The sequence below is a fragment of the Apteryx mantelli genome, chromosome 2, assembly GCF_036417845.1.
Source record: "Apteryx mantelli isolate bAptMan1 chromosome 2, bAptMan1.hap1, whole genome shotgun sequence".
Classification (NCBI taxonomy): domain Eukaryota; kingdom Metazoa; phylum Chordata; class Aves; order Apterygiformes; family Apterygidae; genus Apteryx; species Apteryx mantelli.
In genome coordinates, this window is record NC_089979.1 from 159,860,090 (window position 1) to 159,882,507 (window position 22,418).

General features: G+C 38.4%; 1 protein-coding gene across 1 annotated transcript in view; it reads left to right on the forward strand.

Annotated features, from left to right (window-relative positions):
- PTPRN2 (protein tyrosine phosphatase receptor type N2) overlaps nt 1–22,418 on the forward strand; it is a 586,186-nt gene that overhangs the window by 527,985 nt on the left and 35,783 nt on the right. The window contains exons 17-18 of the mRNA XM_067292199.1: nt 2,214–2,287; nt 10,257–10,334. Coding sequence (XP_067148300.1) covers nt 2,214–2,287; nt 10,257–10,334 — 152 coding nt within the window. The remainder of the gene's footprint in view (nt 1–2,213; nt 2,288–10,256; nt 10,335–22,418) is intronic.

The following is a 22,418-nucleotide window of genomic DNA, read 5'->3' on the forward strand; positions in this document are numbered from 1 at the left end:
CACCGAGACACCAGGATAGTGATAAGGTACACTAAAATGGAGGATCAGGGTAAAACATGATGTTTTAAAAACTGATTCTTGAACTTACTGATCTGACACTTGACTTTTTATTGGAGAGTTAAAGTAACATTTGTTTGCTGAACACTGATGAATCTCTGTCTGCTCCTTCTTCCATTACTTGAAAATGCTTCACCCCATTCTTTTTGCTGATTAGCTCATTCAAAGAATTTTGCTATCCAGTGTACAGGGCTTCTGTTAAGTGCTTACATAGCTTAAGAGATATAAGAGTTGTCACCAGACCACATTTAGCATGTTTAAACTGCATGTCTACTATAGCCCAAAAGTTTCAGAGCTATAGTCCTTCTCCAGGCACTCTGGCAGTGATCCAAGATCTCAGATGTCACCAGTTCTTTTTATGTTTCTGGTTTTTGTGCTGCAGGGCTTAAGAGAAGCTGGAAGTGAAAAATGTGGATGTGTGTCTTCCCTTTCTTGGTTTTGTAGTCCTCATATTGAAACTTTACCAGAGGAATAATTTTGTGTGAACAATAAAGAGTGGTTCTTCATTCACTTGACATAATTTGGACATCTCTAATGTTATTCTAGCATGCTCACATTCGTGGGTTATATTTTGCTGATGAGATCAAGTGATTACAAATAACACTTTATAAAGTCACAGAATATGGAGTTCTATCTGTATGGCATAAGCACCCCTTCATCTTGCTCACACATTGAACTGCTATGACATTCCTGGTGAATAAATGTAAGCAGAGCCCAAATTCTCTGGCTCTATTGTGTAGTACTTATGATGTTTAATATCCCTTTTGTTGTTCTTTATTATTAACATAATAATTAGTATTTAATAATTTAAAAAGCCAACTTGTAATTCCACTACTATGAAGAATGGTGTCGTGGACCACTAGACAAGATACAAAGCAAGGCATGCTCTAGCATGAATAGACCCTCATGCTTTAGCTCTTTGAATAGTTGGTGGAAAGATCCCCTTAGAACATCAGTATCCATGTTCAACTGTAGAGCATTACAGAAAGGGCAGCTCCAAGGCCTCTCTGCACAATATACAGTGCAGGGTAGGTTTGCTGAGAAATATAAACTGCACTAGTTATGTATCAGATACAAGTTGCTTGCGATTCATCTGTCTTGCAGAAATTATCTGCATATGGTCCGGTTATCTGGACTCTTTTTATAGTCAGTGAAAAGAAATGGGCACTTCTAGAGCGCAATTCATCTGGCCTGTTTTAGACAGCTAAATTAGGGTGAGAGGACTCATGACCTAAAAGTGTTTTTTTTCTCTGTTGGCAGAAAGTGAGTCTAGATGACCGGAACAGATGCAGACATCTGCATTGTTGCTGTCTAAATACAGATGAATAAAACCCACCCATTATATATATTCTGCAGTCAAAGAAAGGACTGCAGAGTTTTGGGTGCACATGCGGTAAATGTAATTGAGCCAGCGTGGTAAAAATGCCAGTGAAAAAAGGGTAACAGAATCTTGACGATGGGCTAACATGAGTACACCTCCTATTTCCAGAGATGCTCTGTTTTCTTTACTAATGGTGTCTGAACTAGCTACATTGCTGATAGTGTAGGAATGTCTGTGTGTGCTCCAGTCATGCTTTTAAACATAGATGTTATCTGCGTTTTGTGTTTCCCAGGAGCATGTCCAAATCATACTGTTTCTCCTATGTCACTGGAGTAGCACCGTGTGGCACTATTCTTTGATCAGGACAGATTATCTTACTGTCCAACTCTAAAGTGTACTTTGATGTTTCTGCTGTTCATTTTATAGAGAAGCCAGATGAAGAAAGTTCATCAGTTTGCTTCTTTTATGACCCTACAAACAGAGGAGTGTTCTCTATAATACTTTCTAGTGATTTTCCTAGTTTAAATCTTAAACTCTCTGAGCAACAGAGATTCCCCTTCCTATGAATGGCTGCAGCATATTATGGGACATCTCATGAGAACACATTTTCTGATACTCAGCCTCTGAAATATCTTAAAGAGCTTCATTCCTGAGTTAAAATGTAACTCTGTGACTGTATGAAGGTTATGCTAAGTTAGGAGTCAGGAGAAAATATCCTGTTTGATATTTACACTGTTTGCTTGTCTTGAAATGCTCATTAATCTGATGTTGATTTGTTTAACCTAAAATGGGTAGAATATATAGAAACTTTCTTCTCTTTATTTTGCCTTTGCAGATGATCATTCCAGGATATGTTTGAAAGCTGAAAATAGCCATGACAATTCAGACTACATCAATGCTAGCCCAATTGTAAGTACAAAACCCCATGAGAAATAATCCAAATAATCAGCCTTTGTCTTTCCCCATCATTAAAATATGCTGACTTGAGGCACCTCACTGCAAAGACAATGCAAATGTCTCAGGCTTGAAAGTGAAGAGAATAAATGTCCTGCATGTGTTTGCAATGCCCTTGAAGGTTAGTAACAAAAGATACTAAGATGCTAAGAAAACAAAATCACTAGATAGTCATTCTTCTATCTCATCATCATACTGTCAGATTTTCTGTACTTGATATTAGTACCTTATCAGTCACAAAATTCAACAGTATACCCTTAGCTCAGTGTAGCTTTTCCTTCCCTGAGGAGGTAGAGCTTGCTTGTTGTTACTTTTAAATGTTTGTTTGTTTTTAACTTGTCCTAATAGCTTACGAAGAATGGTTTCTGTAGCTGTGGAGAGCTGAGCTCCACAGGCTTCTGAACTGCTTCTCGAGCAAGAAGTGACATTTCTTCTTACCTTTCTTCATCTGTTGCCCTCCTGATGCATAGTTGTGTATCTCTGTAGCTCTCTTGGTTCTTCTCTGATCTTGCTGTTTTGAAAGCAAGAATAAAATCCCTTAACACTTGCATATTCATTCAAACTGCAAAATAGGTCAATGCAATTTTTGCTTCCAAATACTCCAGCATGGCCCAGCTGCCCTTTCTCACGCTACACATGCTGAATGTGAAACCTTTTTCATCTGTGAAAGGTGGTAGAGAGAAAAGGTCTCTATTTTTAGACACAAAACAGGTATGATAGAGCCAGTAGCATTGCCCTGTCATAGTGTCAATGGAAGTGCCAAAGGGTTATATTCACATTATTTAGGTACTGAAAAGTTATTATAAGGAAACTGTTATGAGCAAGATTTTAGGATGGAGAATTAAATTTCACTCTAGTGGGCTGTGTATGCCATTACTGGCTCATTTTTCTGGGGAGTATCACTCCCCCAGTTAAATCACTTTGTGTGGGCAAGGCAGCTAACAATTTGCAATAGCCTGAAATTACAGACTACTTCCTTCCAATTTTGTTGACAATACTTTTTTATTAAAAAACCCCAAAACCATAGAAACTGTTCTGTGAGCTTTGTATTTGTTACTTTCAGCAGAGTTTTAAAGCCTGATTTCCTGGAGTATATATAAAAATGTTTCTTTCAAAGACTTAAAACATACATAGAATCCAACCAAAATCTTCAGGATGCAGTTGAGTGATATTTTGGTCAAGGTTTTTGCGCTGGGGAACATTATCTTCTAAAGCTGATAGATGTGACTGAATATTTTTGCTGCATAGAAGTATCCCATGTAGGAGACACCATTGTCTTTGTCTTAGGGGAGCAGGTAAACCAAAGCACATGCACACTTTGAGGATTGCCAGTTGCCGTTTTAGAGGACCAGGATAGATGTGTACATATTAGAGCATGTTTTAGACTATTCTGTGTCTCTGACTGGAGCAAGGTCTAGGTGGCCCCAGGATCAGAAGCTCATCGGTGTGACTTGGAGCTCCGGAGATGTATCTTTCTTATGAAATCATGCACAGAGACCTAGCTCTGGGGCTTCAGTACACCTTTTGCCTTAATTCCCTAAATTACGCTGATAGGCAAAGTATTAGACTGAGTAGTGTTAGGGGATAGAGAGGCAGGAGCAAGATATCCCATGGACATAGCTGGGAACAGATTTGCTTTGTCAGGATGCCCCAAGCTAATGCAGGCAGAGAGTGTCTGCTTCAGTAGCTTTAACTCTGGTGGTTTTACAGAGGGTTGTCATCTTGGCTTTCCATCCAGCACTTATGGATATTTCCTTCTGCAAGGTATTTCTTTTTCGTGGTTTTTCCAGATTTAGAGATTTGTCCAATAAGTCACACTGCAGGTTGATGAAGCAAAATTCTTCTGGTTGTGCTCACTAGTAAACCTGTGAGTTGTCTCTGTGTCTCTAATACTTGTATGCTCAGAGGTAAGGGGGTGCACAAGCCTTTCATTGGGTTGGGACAAGCAGGCAGTATCTTGCACGGTCAAAGAAAACTGCAAAGGGAAACTCCAAGTTCCTCTGCTTCAGGGCAGGGCTAGGGATGCTGCCAAGTGGGAAGGAATGCCACAGCCCAGGTTTACATAGACCTGTGTTACTCCAAGGAAGGAGATGCTCCACATCCACTTCACTAATCAGGGCTATTTATAAAGCCATAGATAGAATGTGTGTTTCCTGAAGGTGATGCAGTGGAAGGTTGCTCGAAGTCGCTATTTTGCAAGCCTGTAGTTTGAAAAGGTTCCCTGCAAACTGTTTCATTTCAAGACAAATGAAACATCTTCAGGTTACTGCAAATGCATTTGTTAATCTGGTGCTTGTTTTCATATAATGAAGTAGAATATAGGAGCAACAGAGGCTTTCAATCCTTCCCACCTCAGCAGCCTACTGGAATATTACACTGGGCACGTGATTCTACAGTGTTTACTCTGACTGTATAACTATTGCAACTTGAGCTCAACGTATATACTATTACTCCTGCTGTTTATTTGAGATATTTTCTGTTAGCAGACACACATATGATCAATGTCTTTGTAAGCGTACAGTGGATATGGAATACCAGTGAGCCTGACTTTATTCACTCTTGCAAAAATCCTACCATTTTTTTTTCCATGAGACGGCTGCCTTTCAACTGAAATAACCTCAGTAATTATCATGTCAATGCAATCATGTTCCTGGTGCATTTGTGCCTTGCAGCACCTGGGTTGGGAGTGAGCATTGTAGCGAGCTGCAAGAGCAGCATTAATAACACAAGATCAGTATGGTCTGAACTGACTAGAGGAGGATTTTTTCTCCCTGCGCAAGTGAGCTGTCTGATGAGGGGAGAGTGCAAAATAAAGTAATTATATTTGAGCTTCGGAAAAGGAGGCTTCCAGTCGCGTATATGTTACTGGGTATCTCCAGCTTCTGGGTCAGTGGTCCAGTCTCCAGCTGAGGCTCACTCAGCCTTAACTTAAGTCTAAATGAGTGCAGCAGTACACTGTAAAAAAGACTCCTGCACTAGACAATGAGCTGGCCACCTGCCCACATGTTTCTTCCTTTCAAAAAATGCTCCCCCCTCAAGACCTCCTTTCTCTCCAGCAGGCTGTGGAAACGGGGGGTTGATTCACGGCCGCACCATGCTCGGCAGCGGGTGAGGAGACTCAACAGAGAGATTTAGTCCAAGTTCTTTCCTTAGCCCTTTCGTTTCCCTGTAGCATGAGGCCAGGCAAAAAGGCTTCTCAGAAGAATTTGCAGGGTAAAAGTGGGGTAGAAATCTGTTTCCCTCCTCTCTGCAATAACATGAAGTACTATGATAATAACTCTGCTATCGGCAGCTGAATGAAAAGCTTGCAATTACAGCACAAGGAGACTCTGACTGTGCAGAATAAAACTGTGATAATTACATCTGTCATATTTGTACTTAGTCCTCATTAAATTTCGGGGAAATCATCCGGTAGTAAATAATGTGCAATCTTTGCTTTTAAATCAGAGGTCATGAAAGTAAATGGGAATTCTGTTTTTCCTCATAGGGTGTCTGAGAGAGAAAAAAATCCCATCAACTACATTTAAAAACTCAGTTTGCTTATTATTGAAGACACCAGACTGAGGAATGTCATTAACATGACAGTTTGTTCAAACACAGCATACAAATTTTATCACCAAGAATAGACTCTGAAATTCATAATGGCATTTGCAACCAGATTTACTTCTTTCATTCCATTAGGGATCTTAAAAGAAGGATTTAAAAATTATTTTAAATTTTAATTCAAATATAAAAATGAGGACTACTCTACCTTTTTAATTTTAATGTTGAGATGAATGTGATTACAAAGTTCATCTGCATTTGCTGGATATACTTTCTTTTACAGAGACAAATGTAACTTAACTTTTAGAGACTATCTATGCTCTGTTTAATAAATAGATACATGAAAGTAGATTTTATTGCTTCTATAAACACATTAAACCTGGAAACTACCCAGTTACTTGATCCTATACAAAATTTTAAGGCATTAATCAGAGTTCAACTTTCTTTCCATCATATTTAATTTGTGCTGGATCTCATTGTGATCTCATATGGTTTAGGAATATATCCGCTGGAGAGAGAGGCTTTAGACTAAGGTAAATATGGTGTGACTGAGATCACATCTCACCCAGCATCTTTCTGTTTATGGAAAGTATGGATCTGACAAGCTGAGGGGGAAGGTAAAGGGCAGGAATGAATCAGTGTATCATTTACATAAGATTTCAAAACGGTCATTGATGCATATTGACACTTCTGCTTTCACTTCAGTTTGCAGTTTTATGAAAAGTATTTAACAAGCATCTATATGTACCACTCTTAAGTTCCAAATACAGTAAATTTGAGAATTTACTCCCAGAATGTATTAATTTTGCTGCATTTCATCAGCCTTATCAGTGAAATCATGCAGCAGCACAGTCTCTGTGAAAAAAAATCAACAAAATTCAGAATTCTTCAGGGAGACCACGCTAAGGCTTAGAACAAGGAGCAACGGGAGCAACAGGATGGTGCTGCTTTTGCAGGAAAAATTCAAGCAGTAGCTTTGATCCTCTAGGAAAGCAAAGGTGGAGTTGTGACCCAATATTCATTTAATGAAAGTCAGGTGCAAGTAATTGTGATACTATGTTCATTATATATTTTCCTACCTTAAGATACTGTAAATCAACTTCCAGTATAAAGCTCTGTAGAAAAACACAAGTTGAGCCACTAACCTATCTAATGTTTAGGAACTGTTTGAGTCAATCTTCTGTAGCATTCCTCTTCCAACAGTAAATACGAATGGGACAGAAAAATCCTCTGAGGTTATTTTTGCTCACCCTTTCTTTTTCATTTACTTTTGATAGTGACCAAAATCACTAAACCACTAAAATTTCATGATCAGTTGTAGTAGTCCTTGATCCCTTTTTTTTCCCCTAATTCTAAATCATGGAAAAATAGATTGATACATTATCACCTGACCTTGCCCATGCTATATTGCAGCAAAAAAATCAGAACTGCACTATAGCAGAGCAATTGTAACCATTGCAACTTTTTCTTTCCAAAAATGGCTGATCCATCTAGTTCTGAGGTAACTCATGTGAACGTTGTGCTTTGACGGGGATGTCCCGTCAAGAATTTTTTCTGAGGGGAAAAAAATCTTGTTCTTACTGAACAATTACTATGACAGTGATTTCTGGTGATTGTTTCTGTGTAAAATGTTAGTCAACAGTGGATTCTTGTTTTAATTTATGATAGTATGGAGTCTGCTGTTCCCCATTCTTCTCTGGAGGAGAAGATTCTCTGGATTTTCTGTTTCATTTTGGTGAAGTGAGAAATCTCAGGGATCCTTGAAAGAACATAACAACTACTGACATGAAAAAGCCTTTTACTTTATCCTTGATCCATTAGTTTAAAACCAATTTCTGTCTTTATTTCTTATTCAAACTTTTATTAAGTTTGATAGATTAAGATGCCCTTGGTGCTCTGGGTGACCTTGAAAGAATTTTAAAAAAGTAAGAAAAACATTCAAGAACCTTGCAGTCACCTAATCACTTTAAATTGAATGTGACCAAAGTAGTGATTTTTCAAATTTTTCTTGCCCTTTAAAAGAGTGCTTATTTTAGAAAGTTGATGAAACCAGAAATTTCATTTAATTAGTTGAATCTTTGCTCTTATTTTTGTTAAGCTGAAGATCATCTAATAGTGTGGTAGGGCTTTCTGCCATCTTCTATTTGCTCCGAGCAAGCAATGTTTCTGCTCATAATTGTTTTCCGTGCAACACAATGTGCTTGGAATGTAATAATTGTAATTGTCTTTTGAATTATTGTTAAACTGCGGATACACTTCGCTGCTCCGCACTTATTGTAATGTTTGCCACGTTCCAACAGCACCTTTGTGACAGAGGTTGATTAATGCTGAAATACCAAGAACGGCCTATTCCTGATTTATCAGCTGAATGTTTAGAAGCATTTCCTCTGTGACAGTGCTATTTACATCAGCCTTGATTTCTTCTGCCTTTGTTTTCTGCCTTGTCTACATACAAAAGAATTCAGTTTAAGAAGAAATTCAAAGTCAATTATTATTTTTATAAAGTTTAGTGTATTCCCTGACTGTTAGATTTCAAAGTTAAGCTCCTGAACTTACAGGTAGACAAGTGGCATAATTTTCAAGTAGTTTCCACTGGCAGCAGCAAGCCCTCCTCGGTGCAGGCTGCTTTTGCTAAGCTACAATTTTTAGTTCCAGTATAAGAAAACACTTCAGAAGACATTTAAATCCTATGGATTGCTGTGGGGTTCAAAACAAAATGAGAAAAATTATTTCAACGGTAATGGAGCAACCCAAAACTTAAACGTGACTTTTGCTTAATCATGTTCTCTGCTGATTTCAGCCGTTGTTTAGTTTGGTATCTCGATTCTAAACAAAAGCAAGAGAAAGTTGGCCCTTTTGAAACGGTTCCTAAGTTTTTCCACTAATATATCTTTCTGAAGAAAGCTAGTTTTTACGTGAGCTCAAAATACCTGCAGTAGTAAATGTACTGCTATCAAAATTGCTGTTGTCAAAAGGCAAAGAAAGCAAGGCTGCAATTTGTTCTGAGCAATTATTTGTTGTGAAGAGTTGTTTGCTGACAAAAGAAGCATCTAAATGAAACATGCACTCAAAACTATAAAATATGGTATTATAGACATTCTGGTCAAGGTTTCATATATCCATGGGTGGTGATTTAGAAGTAAGCTTTTATTCTAAATGGATTCAGTGATTAATTTTACCTGTGTTGCGTTGTCATGGAGAATTTTAATGCTAAGTCCGGTTTAATTATACATCAGAAAATTAGAAGCATACAGGGTTCTCCTCCTTTTTGCAACATTCATCATATTGTTGTTCTGTTAGAATAACTTACATCTGTTCTTTTATGGTGCTTCCCTCTTTATGTTGCACATAATTATGAGGTGCCTTCTTTTACGCTGACATCTACCATCTCCGAAAATTTTGATATGCTATGAATAAATTCAGTAGATGCCTGTTAATACAAATGTGACTCACATTCATTCTTATTCAGATCTTTACTTATAGAGCAGAATCATGTATTGAGACAAATTCTGCCTTCAGCTACAGCTACATGGGTATAAGTTAACTCTGGCTGACTTCCCTGTCAGTGAGTCACACCCGCACATGAGAGCTGAACTGGGCCTTTCTTCTGTATGTTGAAAGTTTTGTCTTGCCCAGTTCGGGGTTAGAATGAGTTTGTGGGTTTTTTAATTCCATCAGCAGGTCTTCGTTTTCAGGAGAATGGGTCCTAAGATTTAGAACCAAGAAAACCACCCATCAGATCAAAAACACTCATTGTAACACACTAATCCTATTTACTGTTGATAGCTTTGTTTCTCAGATTCTTTATTTTTTCTGCTCAGTGAATTTTCTGCTCCTTGAGTTAAATGTTATAATTAAGGTCTTTAAACAGAACTTCTTCTGTTGAGGCCAAATCCATGCATTTAGACAAATCAACTAACCAGAAAAAGCCAGAAACTGAATTTGTTCCTCATTTTTGCTTTTGTTTAGTTGCATGCGCCCTTGACTGGCATGGTGGAAATGGAGAACATATTTAGATGTGTCCGGCATTCTTAGCACTCAGCGTCGAAAAATGTTTCAAATGGTTCCTAGGTTGCTATGAAACCATGAGTGCTGATCTTAAATAAATGCTTTTGTCAGCCACCATAAATGATCTTACGCTGCATATTGAGGTCATAGGACATTGCTCATCATATGTGCAGATATTTATGTGGTAACATCAGTCTTTTGTGGAAAAAGATCTCCTCTGAGTCTATAAATAGAAATAAAATTCTTTGCTTGCCAATAAAGGGGAGAGGGACATGTCAGTCCTTGTTACTGCCCTGGCACACTTTCTGTCTCTAACCCAGCAAGGGATTTTCCTTTAACTAAATCCGGTCTGTGTTCCCTTTCTTTATTCCAGATGGACCATGACCCCCGAAACCCTGCATATATTGCCACCCAGGGCCCTCTCCCCGCTACTGGCGCTGACTTCTGGCAGGTAAGTTAAACATCTCTTTGAAAGCTGAATTTACATTGAGTCAAGTGCCTTCCCGTGCTTTTCCGTAAGGTGTATAAAATCTGCTGTGCTCTAGTCAGTTTGTAGCGTAATTGTTGGAAAAAACTTTTTTTGAATGTCTTTTTAAAATCTAGTATATGGATATTAAAGCCATCTATTTATATGACAAACCCTGCAAAAGAACAGTTGATCTAGAAATTTCATGGAAAACCTCAAGCCAAAGTATTCAAATTTTAATCCCACATTTAAGGCCAGGTCTCCATAATTAGACTGCAGCCTAAGACTGGATGATTTTCAGAGGGGCTGACCTTCTTAAGAGCGTAGTCAGAATTAGCTGACTTTCTCCAAATCACAAAGGACCTAACACTATGGCTGTGAATTTTTCTATTGAAATCTACTTCTCACAGGCATCAGTTCCCCCAAACACTTAAATTCTTACTCGTTTGCACTACCACAGATAGTTGAATCGAAAGCTGAGTTGCCACTCCACTGCATCAAGTTAAGTAGGCGCATAAATTTTTGCAGGATCAAGGCTCAAGACCGTTTTTAGTGATGCACAAATATGAGCTTGCTTTGCACGCAGGCTTTCTACATGCTCGTGCAGCTCTCGGATTTTGACATACACACACCAGTAGGCTACATGTGTGCATCCCTAGTGCTCCGTATGACGGATATGCTGCATTAGGTATTCCTTTGTAAATGTAAAAGTGTGCCTGGAAGCTTACTGAAGCTGTTTGTGGGGTCAGTGTTACAGCCAGCTGGGGCTTATTATCAGCAGCAGCACATGTTTTTATTTGTTATTTTGAATTATGAATTTAGAGACTTTTGTTCTGAGAATAGAAAACGTAGAAGTAAAAATTTCAAAAGCACCATTGTATTTTAGGAGCTCTTAATCTTCTTCACTTGGTCTGTGATTGTAAAGGATCAATTGATCCCTATTAAAGATAATTTTATATGCTTTTCAGGTCACAGTTTCCTACTGTTTCTCTGATAAATGAAGAATCAGGACATTTTCAAAAAGTTTTCTGGATTTTGGCTGCCTGGATATTTAGATGCTCAAGCTGAGATATTTTGGACTTGTTTTTAGAAGCACAGAGCAAATAGGTTTTGTCTGAAATGATTTGAGCTGTTTTTTGGGCTTAAATTTTCAAGTAACTGGTAATTTTTGTCTTCAGTACGTGGTATCAGATATAGTTGAGAAGTCTGATTTTTCTGCCTTAGTGAGTGATTCCTTATATCAGGCATCATGTTTGAAAATTTGTTTCTTAATTTAAACATGAAAAATCAAATACCACATTAGCTCTTTGGAAATGACATTTTATGATCCTTAAGGGCTATATTTTTTAAATGTATATTTTTGCATTTTGCTATATTTATATGTTGTATGTTTATATTTTGCATATTTTTACCTGTAACTGCCCCTTTACTTGCAAAAAATGTATGTCCCATTTCTAAAGGAGGCATTTAAAGAATAAATTCTTTATATGACACAGAAATCAGAATTAATCATAGCAAGATATGATGATGGATATATTCTGTTCTTCTTCCATTCTAATTTAAGCAGTTAGGCAATTTTGGTGGTCCTGCTATAAGAGGGAAAATCAGTGTTGGACTCAAGTATTTCTTTGATTAAATATTTTGTTTAGTAAGTGCGTACAGAACCCCAGATTTCCCAGACACGGAGTGACTAAAACGGAAAAGTTATTTCTTTGTTTTGTAATCCAAGCTTCTTCCATCCAACTCCACAGTCAGAAGGTCTGTTTCTTGACTTTTTTCCTTCATGCTATTTGTGGCTGGAGATTCTTTGCTTCCCTTCACTTTCCTTCTGCTCTTTTTAGCTGTTTCTCCTCCCAGTTATCCATCAGTGAAAGATGACTCCATCTTCCCACCAAATTTGCTGTATACACTTTCAAGAAAACCATTTGGTAACAGTGGCTCAGCTCCTGCTCAAGTGTGGCTATATCTCTCTTTTTTTTATGTGATAGTTATTTTATTGTGTCTTCTATTTGGTTCCATAGAAAAGTTTGATTCTTGTGTTTATTTTGATTATGTCTGTCACTTCAGCATAATGCCTACCTATGTCAGGTTGGTCCATCATCACATTTCTTTGGTTCTTTCTCATTTTTGCAGCCTTAAACTTCCTATAGGTTACTTGTCAATGTGCTAGTTCATGTTCTAAGCTTTTTACATGGCCCAGGATATCAACAAGATGTGATAAATAGCCTAGGAGGGATTAACTCTGTAGAGCAGAGTCCTCTGTTCATAACCTCTGAAACGCGGTAGGTACATTATGCAGATCAAAAGCTGTGGCCTGAAGTTGTTGTTATTTATGGCCAAATGCAGGAGCAAAGTCTGCATCTGTTTTTCACCTACCAGTACCTATTATAAGGTAAAGCACGGGAAACCTGAACTTCCTATGGAATACAGAGTATTAACTCCTTACAGAGCAGAATCCTTTGATGTTTACTTGAATGCAGTTTTCTGTAAATTATACCGATCATGGTGCTGCCACCAGGGATTGTTTAAAGATTCAATTGTTCATTCCTGATACATCTTCTCAGTGGTTCTCCTCCCTCACCCTCCTCCACTCAATACTAGCTGGTGCTGAGCCGTGTTGCTTTTTTCCCCCTTTCGCATGCTCACGTGTAGCAGTTTTCTGCCTGATTGTGAGAACAGTGACCGGTTCCAAAGCAGAAGGACCTGGGACAGTTCTGCTGCTCCTTGTCTAAATGCACAGTGTCACGCGTTAGCAAGCCCAACAGAAACTCCTGTAGTTTAGCACTACCTCATATGCTTATTAGATCTATTGCTTCGTATTTTTGCAGACAGAGACTTAGCTGCTAAGTGTCCCAAGATCCTAGTTGCATGGTGGGCACCAACCGCTCTGTTTTCCCTTGGCTGAAGGGCTTCCCCAGCATGTAGCTGTTATAATTGTTTCCACACCTGAAGGCAATTCAAGCTGTTTTCTGCCAAAAAATTGTCTACAGTGGTTTTGTTTTACCTGAATGTGTGAGACAACTTTCTTAGTGTTTACTGCACAGCTGATATCCATAATAAATTCTAAACCACTCCTATGTCTTGATTATCTAGCTTTCATGCTCGAATTCCAGAGGCCCAGTTTCCTAGTTTTCCTGAATCTTTCATTGATGTTCTTCCTCTCATCAGTAACTATGCCTACATTAGCAAGCAGTGCAGCCCAGTAGGAGCTGATTTGTAGAGCATCACACTGTACTCATTTTGTGGGTTTTACTTTAGACCAGCTCTACCAGCTGTACCACAGTACAATGAACCAAATTTGGCCTGCTGGCAGGGGGAGCAATTTAAGAGTGCTTCTGGAGCTCCTCTTCCAGTTTAGTTGCATCCAAAAGGAACATAATTCTTGCACAAGGGCTGCTCTGCAATGTCTGCTATTCTTCATGTTTGTGTGATCTACATGATCATGTAGACATTTCTGTTATCTCTATTTGAGACCAAACAGCTGATTTAGTTTTGGATACTACTTTTTCCTAGTTTTATTGGCAGGCTCTAAAAAACTTGTTACACTGATCCAGTACCCAGTATTTTTGTGCAAGTGATATTTAGCAGTCAAGCTCCCATTTGCAGTTGTCAAGTTGCTCAGACCTGAACAAACATCGTGATCAGCTTAGTGTCTTCTCTGTCCCAGATTGGACAAAGCTTTTTCATAAAACATTGATGATGCTTTGTCCATGCTTATCTTGCTTAGGGATTTTCATTTCTTTTCACGCTAGTAACACTTAAAATTTTCATTGTTGTCAGTTTCTCCTGTTTTACAGAGTTCATCACTTCTAGTCATTTTAAAAGATCTTTAGCCAGTTTAGAATTTTCTTTGCCGTCATGGACGTCCGGCAGAGAGCAGCCTTTACCAGGCTCTCTGCTCCTGAGGAGCAGATCCCTGCATAGTGCCATTATGGGACTGCAGGGGGATCAGCTTCAATCTTCTCACTAATGATCAGTTCCTTTTTGGAAGGTTATGTCCTTCGGTAAGGTGAGGAAGAAGGGCAGGTATTTTTCTTCAGTATCTTCCAACTTGGGTCACTGAAGCCAGCCAGCAGATTTTGGCATGCATTTCTGCATGTCTAGTAGTGTAAGCCCACTTCCAGGCATCAGACTTCCGCAGTTGTCTGTCCTTCCAATTTACTTCTCGAACTCCTTATATCCTTGCCATTGCTCCTCTCAGCCAGCAAGGTCCGAGTTAGTTCCAACTTTCCTGTCTTACCTGTTTCTTTGAAAACTTTCTGGCCTGCAGCAGTTGTGTTGTCAGTCACCTCATTGATCTGTTTTTCTACAAGGCTTCCTAATCTGTCTGGATACTCTACATTTGTGGCTCAAACAGAGATTTCATCTCTGCCTGCATGTCATCTCTTAGACTGCTCTGGAAATTTTCCAGCCACTACTTTAATTAATTTTGAAAAGCCTCCAGCTGATTTAGGTCTTCTTTTAATTTCATCTGTTCTTGTTTTCATCTCTCTTTACCAATTACTGTTGCTGAGAGATACTTCCTTCATTGATTCTATTGTGGTTCAGTGGGAATTCCACCTCACAATTTCCTTGCTGGAAAACTGGATGTCTCTTCTCATGTGGTAGTAATCCATTTTTACCTGAGTGGTTAAACAATTTGCCAGGTCTGTGGGTTGTTTTCTTCTCAGCTGGAAAGAGAATTCATCATCAGGACAGGGTTTTGCTTTGATATACTTCCATTTTATTTACAAAGAAAGCACAGAGTTGTGTTTCCTTGAGCAGAGTCAGAATCAAGTAACAGGCAATGGCTTCTCTTTTCCAAACCTCATTCACCCAGTATTTTATCCCCAACCTCTCTCTCAGCTTTTGTTCTTCCAGGACTGCAATACTAAAATTTGTCAAAATGTGTTCATGGCTTCTTTATTCCTTGTACATGTTTTTACATGTTTTATCTTGATTAATCATCCTACCTTCGTAATGCCTCTCTCTGCACTAAGCATATCAGGTTCTAGAGAAACTCGTGGTTCCGTGTGCTTCACGTCTCTTTTGCTTTTGTGATAACTTTTGCAATTTCAGTTATCAGGTTCCATAAAAGAGTTTACTTGTTTTTACATTTATCTTGAACGAAGAGTGATGATTTTGTCCAGGAGCTTCAGTGAGATTTCACTCAGCTCTTTCACATAACACTATTAAAATTCAACATGTCTTTGAACATAACTCAAATGAAAGAGGATGTCGAACATTTCTGATCTATAACAAGTTATCGCAGCAGGAGTTCCATGTTGTGAATAATTCTGGAGGCATAAAATTTTATTATTTTCCATATGTGCTGGGTTATAATTCTATGAAATATCTGACATGAAGTACATGCCTTAACTTGCAAAGTATTTTAAGACCAGTGATGCAAGAAGCTACTCTTAAGAGGTAGGATATTTAGAACCAACTGTTGTTGCACTGAAAAAATGTTACTAATTATGCTTATTTTAGAAACTGCATGCTCCTAAGGTTCTTCGATTCCAAATGGAGATTTCTTTGAGAGACAATAATCTTTTCCGTTGGGAAAATTCTGTCTGATTCTCCTTTTAGAAGCATTAATACCCCACATAATGTTGTGCTTTCCTAAATCCACCTACCTTTGCCCTTCTTTACCCTTCCACTTTTTGGAGGGAAGTACACTCTCACCCTTCTTTTATTTTACCATATTAGATGAAAGAGAAGGAAAGGTGAGGCAGTTACTGCCAAGTGGCTGAAGCTACTCCTCTTAGTTGCCTTAGGAAACTAAATCATATATGATATATATTTATGTAAGAATTTTTTATCTTTCTATGATTTCCTCTCTCCATGACCAATGTAATTAATAAAATATATGAACATCCTATAACTTTTAGAGGTGGAATAGGGAAATATAATTTTCCCTGTTTTGCAGAGGTTCAGTAAGGTTCAAAACTCCTACAGCAGTAATCCATGAGATTAAATCCAGCCAACACCTGTGATTCAGACCAAAAAATTCTCTGGCCTTTGTCAGAATAGATCTGTGGCTCAGGCTAGATAGTTCCTCAGCTACCTTAATCCCTGGTGGGGTCCAGTCTGGCAGGGATGATTGGTGCAGAGTTATCACACATGAACAGCACTGAGTCCAGCACAGGACACGGCAGGCAGGCTTCAAGTAACAGGAATCATGCCTTTGTGGTTAGGATGCTCCTCCAGTATGTGAGAAAGAGCTTCATCCTACATGTTTTGAATTAAACCCGTGTTTTTAATTACCCCAGCCTTCTTCAACTAATCACCAACATATGAGATGCTCTTGAAGCTAAGAATACTCTTCAGCCTTCTTGGTGAAGCTGGGCATCTATTCCCCCAAAAGCAAAAAGAAAGCTCTCTGGAGCAGATTTTAAACAATTCTGAATAGGAAGTGGGGAGGCCTCATATTTACTCTTTTGATTATTTTTTTATTTTTATCCCATGACAATTAAATGTAAAGTGCACAAAGAGTCTGTTGTCTGAGCCGTGGAGTTAGGTTACCATTTGCTTTTCATTATCCCCCAACCCTGCATTTCTTAATCTAAAGCTATTTTAGAATAATTTTTCTCTATCCAGATTCATCAGTGTATTATCAAAGTCCGTTCAAAAATTAACTATTGTTTTCCTCCCAGGTCACATCAACATATTAAGAACCCAAATCTTGAATTGTAGTCTTGAGGACATTATAAATCTTTGCATGTCTGGCAACGCTTGCTTTTCTCTTCCAGTTTTGGAATTTAGCAAAAGAAATCCAAATGTCAGTTCATTGTTTCCCATGTAAAAAGAATTAGTGATCAGTGGTCTCCAAGGGCAAATCCCGGTGAGCAGGAGACTATGTCCCTGTAACTGAACAAGTCTCCCTGCAAGCTGGGCATTCCAAGCCCATGGGTTGAGTAAGGCCAACTGCTCTAATTGCTGATTTCTGTCCCAGGTGCTCCCAGTTCAGCATGTTTTGTGAGTGCTAAAATTGCTTTACAGACAAAATTACTTTTTCTTCATTTTGTTCTTCTGTGCAGAAGACAATGCTTTCAAGGGGTCTTGAATCACAAGTTTTATGTTCTTTGCCTGGAATAGGGCTTCCTGCATGTCTAATCAGTTTTCACCTTCAGAAAGAGAAGCACATCAAAAGAGAGGCAGAGCAGTTCAATGTGTAAAATATGCATATTTTAATTTAATAAAAGAAAATCGGCAAGGGAGAGATGGGCACAGAACTGCAGTCCCTAGAGCCCTGGTAGCCTGTCAAGTCATGTGAAATAAATGTAGCGTTAGGAATTCTACAGTCATTCTGTAAAGGAGTGCAAGGTTACCATGCTCAGATCGGCAGAGGTACGTAAGAGTGGTCCTTTTTAATGTTCTGTCCGTTGATCAGGCTCCACCTTCCCAATGCTAAAGTGAAAAGCTAACTGCTGGCATTTGTGGTGGGGCTGTCCCTCTTTGATGTGTTTTTGTCAGCAATGAAATACTAAATAGCATTCGTATTTAAATTATTTAATAGTAAGGCTTGATTTATCAATTTACTGAGAAGAATAAGAGCAGTTCACGTCTCTCTGAGACAGCAGACATTACTGCAACACATAGTCATCCTCAGTTTGCCTGTCTCATTGGCTTCTCAACAAGTGCAACAGCAGGGACACATGGAGCCAACCTGACTACCACGTAGGTACAGTCTTCCCTGAAACCATCGCTGGGCACTGTGGGAAAAGCTCAGAGGTGTAGCTTCTGAATTAAGCTTGAACATAAACTTGGAGTAACATCTTCACATCTCCTACAGAGGGATTTACATTCACTTCATGTTTTAAAAATTTTCTTTGCAACTGTGAGAGTCAGATAATCTTTTTAATTAAGCATAGATTCTTGATCAGTCAGTAGTTTAATTTCTCAAAGTATGGATTTGGTTAGTTGTCAGGCACAGCCGCGACTGTAAATGGCAACTCTCACATTGCCAGATTTGACCCATTGGACCCATATCTAAATGATAAGCCATTTTCAACCAAAACGTTTAGCAAAAAGATTGCTTTTTGCATGGCATACGTTGTGAAGTTCTAGTTGAAAAACAAAAAGCCAAATCCCCCAAAGTAGATATTTGTTTCAATTAAAGCTCCCCCAGTTTTTTTTTTAACTCATTAAAACACTAGGTTTTGATTTTAAAATATTTGAGAAAATACCATTTTCTCACAGTTTCCTACTTCTGATGAACTTGAAAGAAATCACAGTTGAATGAATTACCTTCATGATGTGTAATAAGATGAATATTATCTGATCCTGCAAAGGTTTTTGTTGTTTTAGGGATTGTGTTTATTCATGTTGACTTTTGATTATCACTAGAAATGATTTGTTGTTTATTTCTTTGTCTGCATTTCCAAATTTTAGCAACTATTTGGGAAGCCTAACAGACGGAAAAGGTGGATTCTTCATTTTACTAGACATCTCTTTCAGAATGCAGCTTGTATGATTAGCCTGTTATTTTTAGTGAACAGCTTGGATTTAACTCATTATCCTAAGTATTTGCTTCCTTTAAGCCATCACGTTTTAGAAACTTCACCACCAGTTCTTGTCAAAAGAAGACTGTCTGGTTGGAGCACATACGTTGTCATTTCCCCATCACTAAAATAAAGAAGAAAATGACTAATAAAGGGTTTTGGGGTGGAACAGTCATTGTAGAAAGAAGTTTTAAATTGGTCAAATATCTGAAAAAATAAGGTGATTCATATTAAACATGTTATTTACAAGCTAGTAAACAGGGAAGTTTCAAAATATATTTCTAAGCTTTCCAAAACGGAGGTTTTGTTGGATTTCTAGCAGTGCTGTAGCACTCTTTCTCCTATTTATGGCTTTATTTTCCTACTTCCTTGAAAAACCAATTCTGTACTCCCCTGCAAGTAATTCATACCAAATATAACTCACTCCTATGCAGAAGTCCTTTTTATGGGACTGGCGTGCTAGATAGCCACAGTGCAAGGTCTCTGCACGTGGTGAATATCATAGGCAGGGAGTCCTGTGGGTGTCAGATACACAAAATATCATCTGTGGGTTGGAGGATTCAGCCTTTAATTTGTAATAAATGAAAATGGTGGTGTTATTCATGCCTAAGAAATGTTCTGAGAATGATGCATGCAGCAGAAGCTCGTTAAAGATCATGAACATGTTGTTCTCTAGGCATATAAGTTGAAGGTGGAAAAGTCCCGCAGAATGATACAGCCTTCCCTTTGCAGCAGGGGCTGCACTGCAGAACGCTGTAGCGAGCTCTGATACGTAACTCTGACTTTGTCGCTTCAGTTGGACATACTTCATTCAGAATACTCTGTTCAATGCTTCTTACTGTCCCGAACGTGTTACCACAAAGTGCAAACATGAAACTGCCTGTGATTAAGTGATCTAAGTTTGGTTTTATATTTTTGCTTGTACAGTGGTAGTTACGTTCAGAGTCTAAGGCTTCCTTTTGCTGGGCTCTGTGCAAATACCTAGAAAGAAAAGCCTCTGCCCTGGGGACGTTGCGTTCTCTTTATCCTTGTATCCCATGTTTGGGTTTACTCGCTATTGTGCAAGTATACAAAGTTCAGAATTATGTGAATTAATGTAAGTTTGCAACTGAATCTCCTTCTCTGTTTTCTGCGTCCAGTTGAAATACCTCTTTGGTAACCAGAGGCACTTCCCCGAAGGCTATCCCAGCGTTGTGCAGACCAAGTGTGTGCTGCCTGCTCCTTCCGTACGGAGACACAGTCCTCGGAGCCTCTTTCTAGCATGTGGCCCCATCTGGCCTCCCTGAACACAGGGAGGTGTCACATGCTGCCAGCTGTAGTTGCTGAAAAACACGTCACCACATTAAAGCTGGGGTGATCAACAGGCCACAGTATAAACTTCGTGGACTGCCTTTGACTCACCCCTCCTATCCTTTATTTGTAAAGAAATCCAGGTAACAGCCTGGTGGTCTAATATTTAAGTTACTAAGGAAACAAAGAAAATACTGTAGTCCTCAAGTCACAGTCTGTGAGTCTTAGTGAACATCCCGTATAAATGGTAAGCGCAGGAGAGGCAGTTACGGTTGCTGGTAGCAGGGCTGACGGCACTAGGCTGTATTGCCTTCTTGATTTAGTAGATTTGACTTCTACATTTTCACACAATGACCTAAAAGAAATATTATACCCCAGAGTAACTTTGAAATTGTTTGTTTAAATTAACTTTCATTTGGATTTATGCTTAATGAAATCTTCAGAGAGGCAGACAGCCCCTCTGTAATGAAATGCTGGATCTTTGAACCAATGAACAGGGTTGCCAAACTGTAAGGATTCCTCTCTAAACGAGTGGGCTTTTATAATGTTACACTTGGGTGGCACAAGCAGAGTGCTAGATGATTAGTTTATGGTCTAGATCATTGTATTTTTATTACACTCATAAAAACTGTGTTTCTCCTCATTTTCGTAATGGCTTCAATGAGCTTCTATACCTTCTAGAGGCACATTAAATCATTATGTGATGAAAGTACTGATTTAGTGGGCTAGTTTTAAAGTAAGATACATGTTTTGAATTCTTATCTTTGTCTGATTGCAGACTTTAAAAAAAAAAAGTGAAACTATGTTAGAATGAATGAAATCCGTATCATCTTCTTTGCATACAGAGAAGGTTTCCAGCTGTGGCCTAAAACAAATACAAATGCAAAAGAAAGGGATAAACTATAAATCTGCATCTGTATATAAAGTGAATTATATATCAATTAAAAGCATTTTTGCTGTTTTTGTGGCACTGAGAGCTTTTGACAAGAGGATGGGTGGATTACAGAGGTTTTGATTAAAAAATCTTTTTAAGGAACAAAAAAAAAGATAAGAAAGATTATTTTTATTCCTTACATTCAACTGTAATTTGTTTCTCCCCGATTCTGTCCCAAATTATAAATAGCCCTACTCTGTGCAAACCCTAGATTCATTTCTATAAAGAATTCTAAGCCGGTTTTAAAAGTTGTTTTAATTATATTGCATAATGAAAAAGAAGAAAAATATTGTTTGTTTCTATATATGCAAGCTGTTCTTAAAAGAGAAGACAACATCATTATCCATGAATGGAGAACCTTTTGATTTGATATGTAATTGAAAAAAGTAATCCTTGTATTGAATGTATCATCTCATCTTTGCACAGTTTAGACAAAGGCCTTTTTTGTTTACAGAATTTACATGTCAATACAGTTGCTTATAAATATTTCTGTGAAATAAACATAACCCTCCACAAAAAGAGCAGTTTACTCTTCATTCAGTAATTTTATAGGCTAGCAAAAAGACAATGAAAGTTGTATGCAAATATAACATCAATGTACAGCATAATAATAACAGTTTTTAGTGATTATGCGGCGTGGTATTAATTCCTAGGAGGCTTTTTGTTCAGCCGTGAGCTGCGTTTGGAACACAGATTTGCCAGAGCGCCTCTGCATGCTCTGCTGTTGGGGGGAAACGTCCCTGAATCCTGGGGCTGAGGGGGAGCCCTGGCTTCCTGCGCCCACTCGGCAGCGGGGCTGAATTATTAACAGATCAGCTGTTAGCAAAGATCCGCGGTTTTCCTCTGTTCCTGCTGTACCTGTGCTCTGAGAGTGCGCAGTCTGCAGGGTGGGCTGCACTGTTTCCTTCTTCCTCCAGCAAAAAAAAAGGAGAGAAAGAGAGAACAAGAAAAAGAGAGGAAAGAAAGGAAAGAAAGGGAAGAAAGGAAGAAAGAAAAGGAAGGAAGAAAAAAAGGAAAGGAAAGGAAAAAGAAAGGAAAGGAAAGGAAAGGAAAGGAAAGGAAAGGAAAGGAAAGGAAAGGAAAGGAAAGGAAAGGAAAGGAGGAAAAAAGAAGAGAAAAAAGAAAAGAACAAAAAAGAAAAGAGAAGAAAAGAAAGCAGGAAGAAAAGAGAGAGAGAAAGGAAGCAAGGAAGGAATGAAGGAAAAGAAAAGAAAGAAAAACAAAAGAAGAAAAAGAAGAAGGAAGAAGGAGAGAAAGAAGTAATACACATTTGCAAAAAACCTTTCCAAAAATTCCAAAAAATGAAGATTTCTCTATCAGAAATGTTTCTGGAAGAATGGTTTCAGTTGTGGTTTTGTTCTG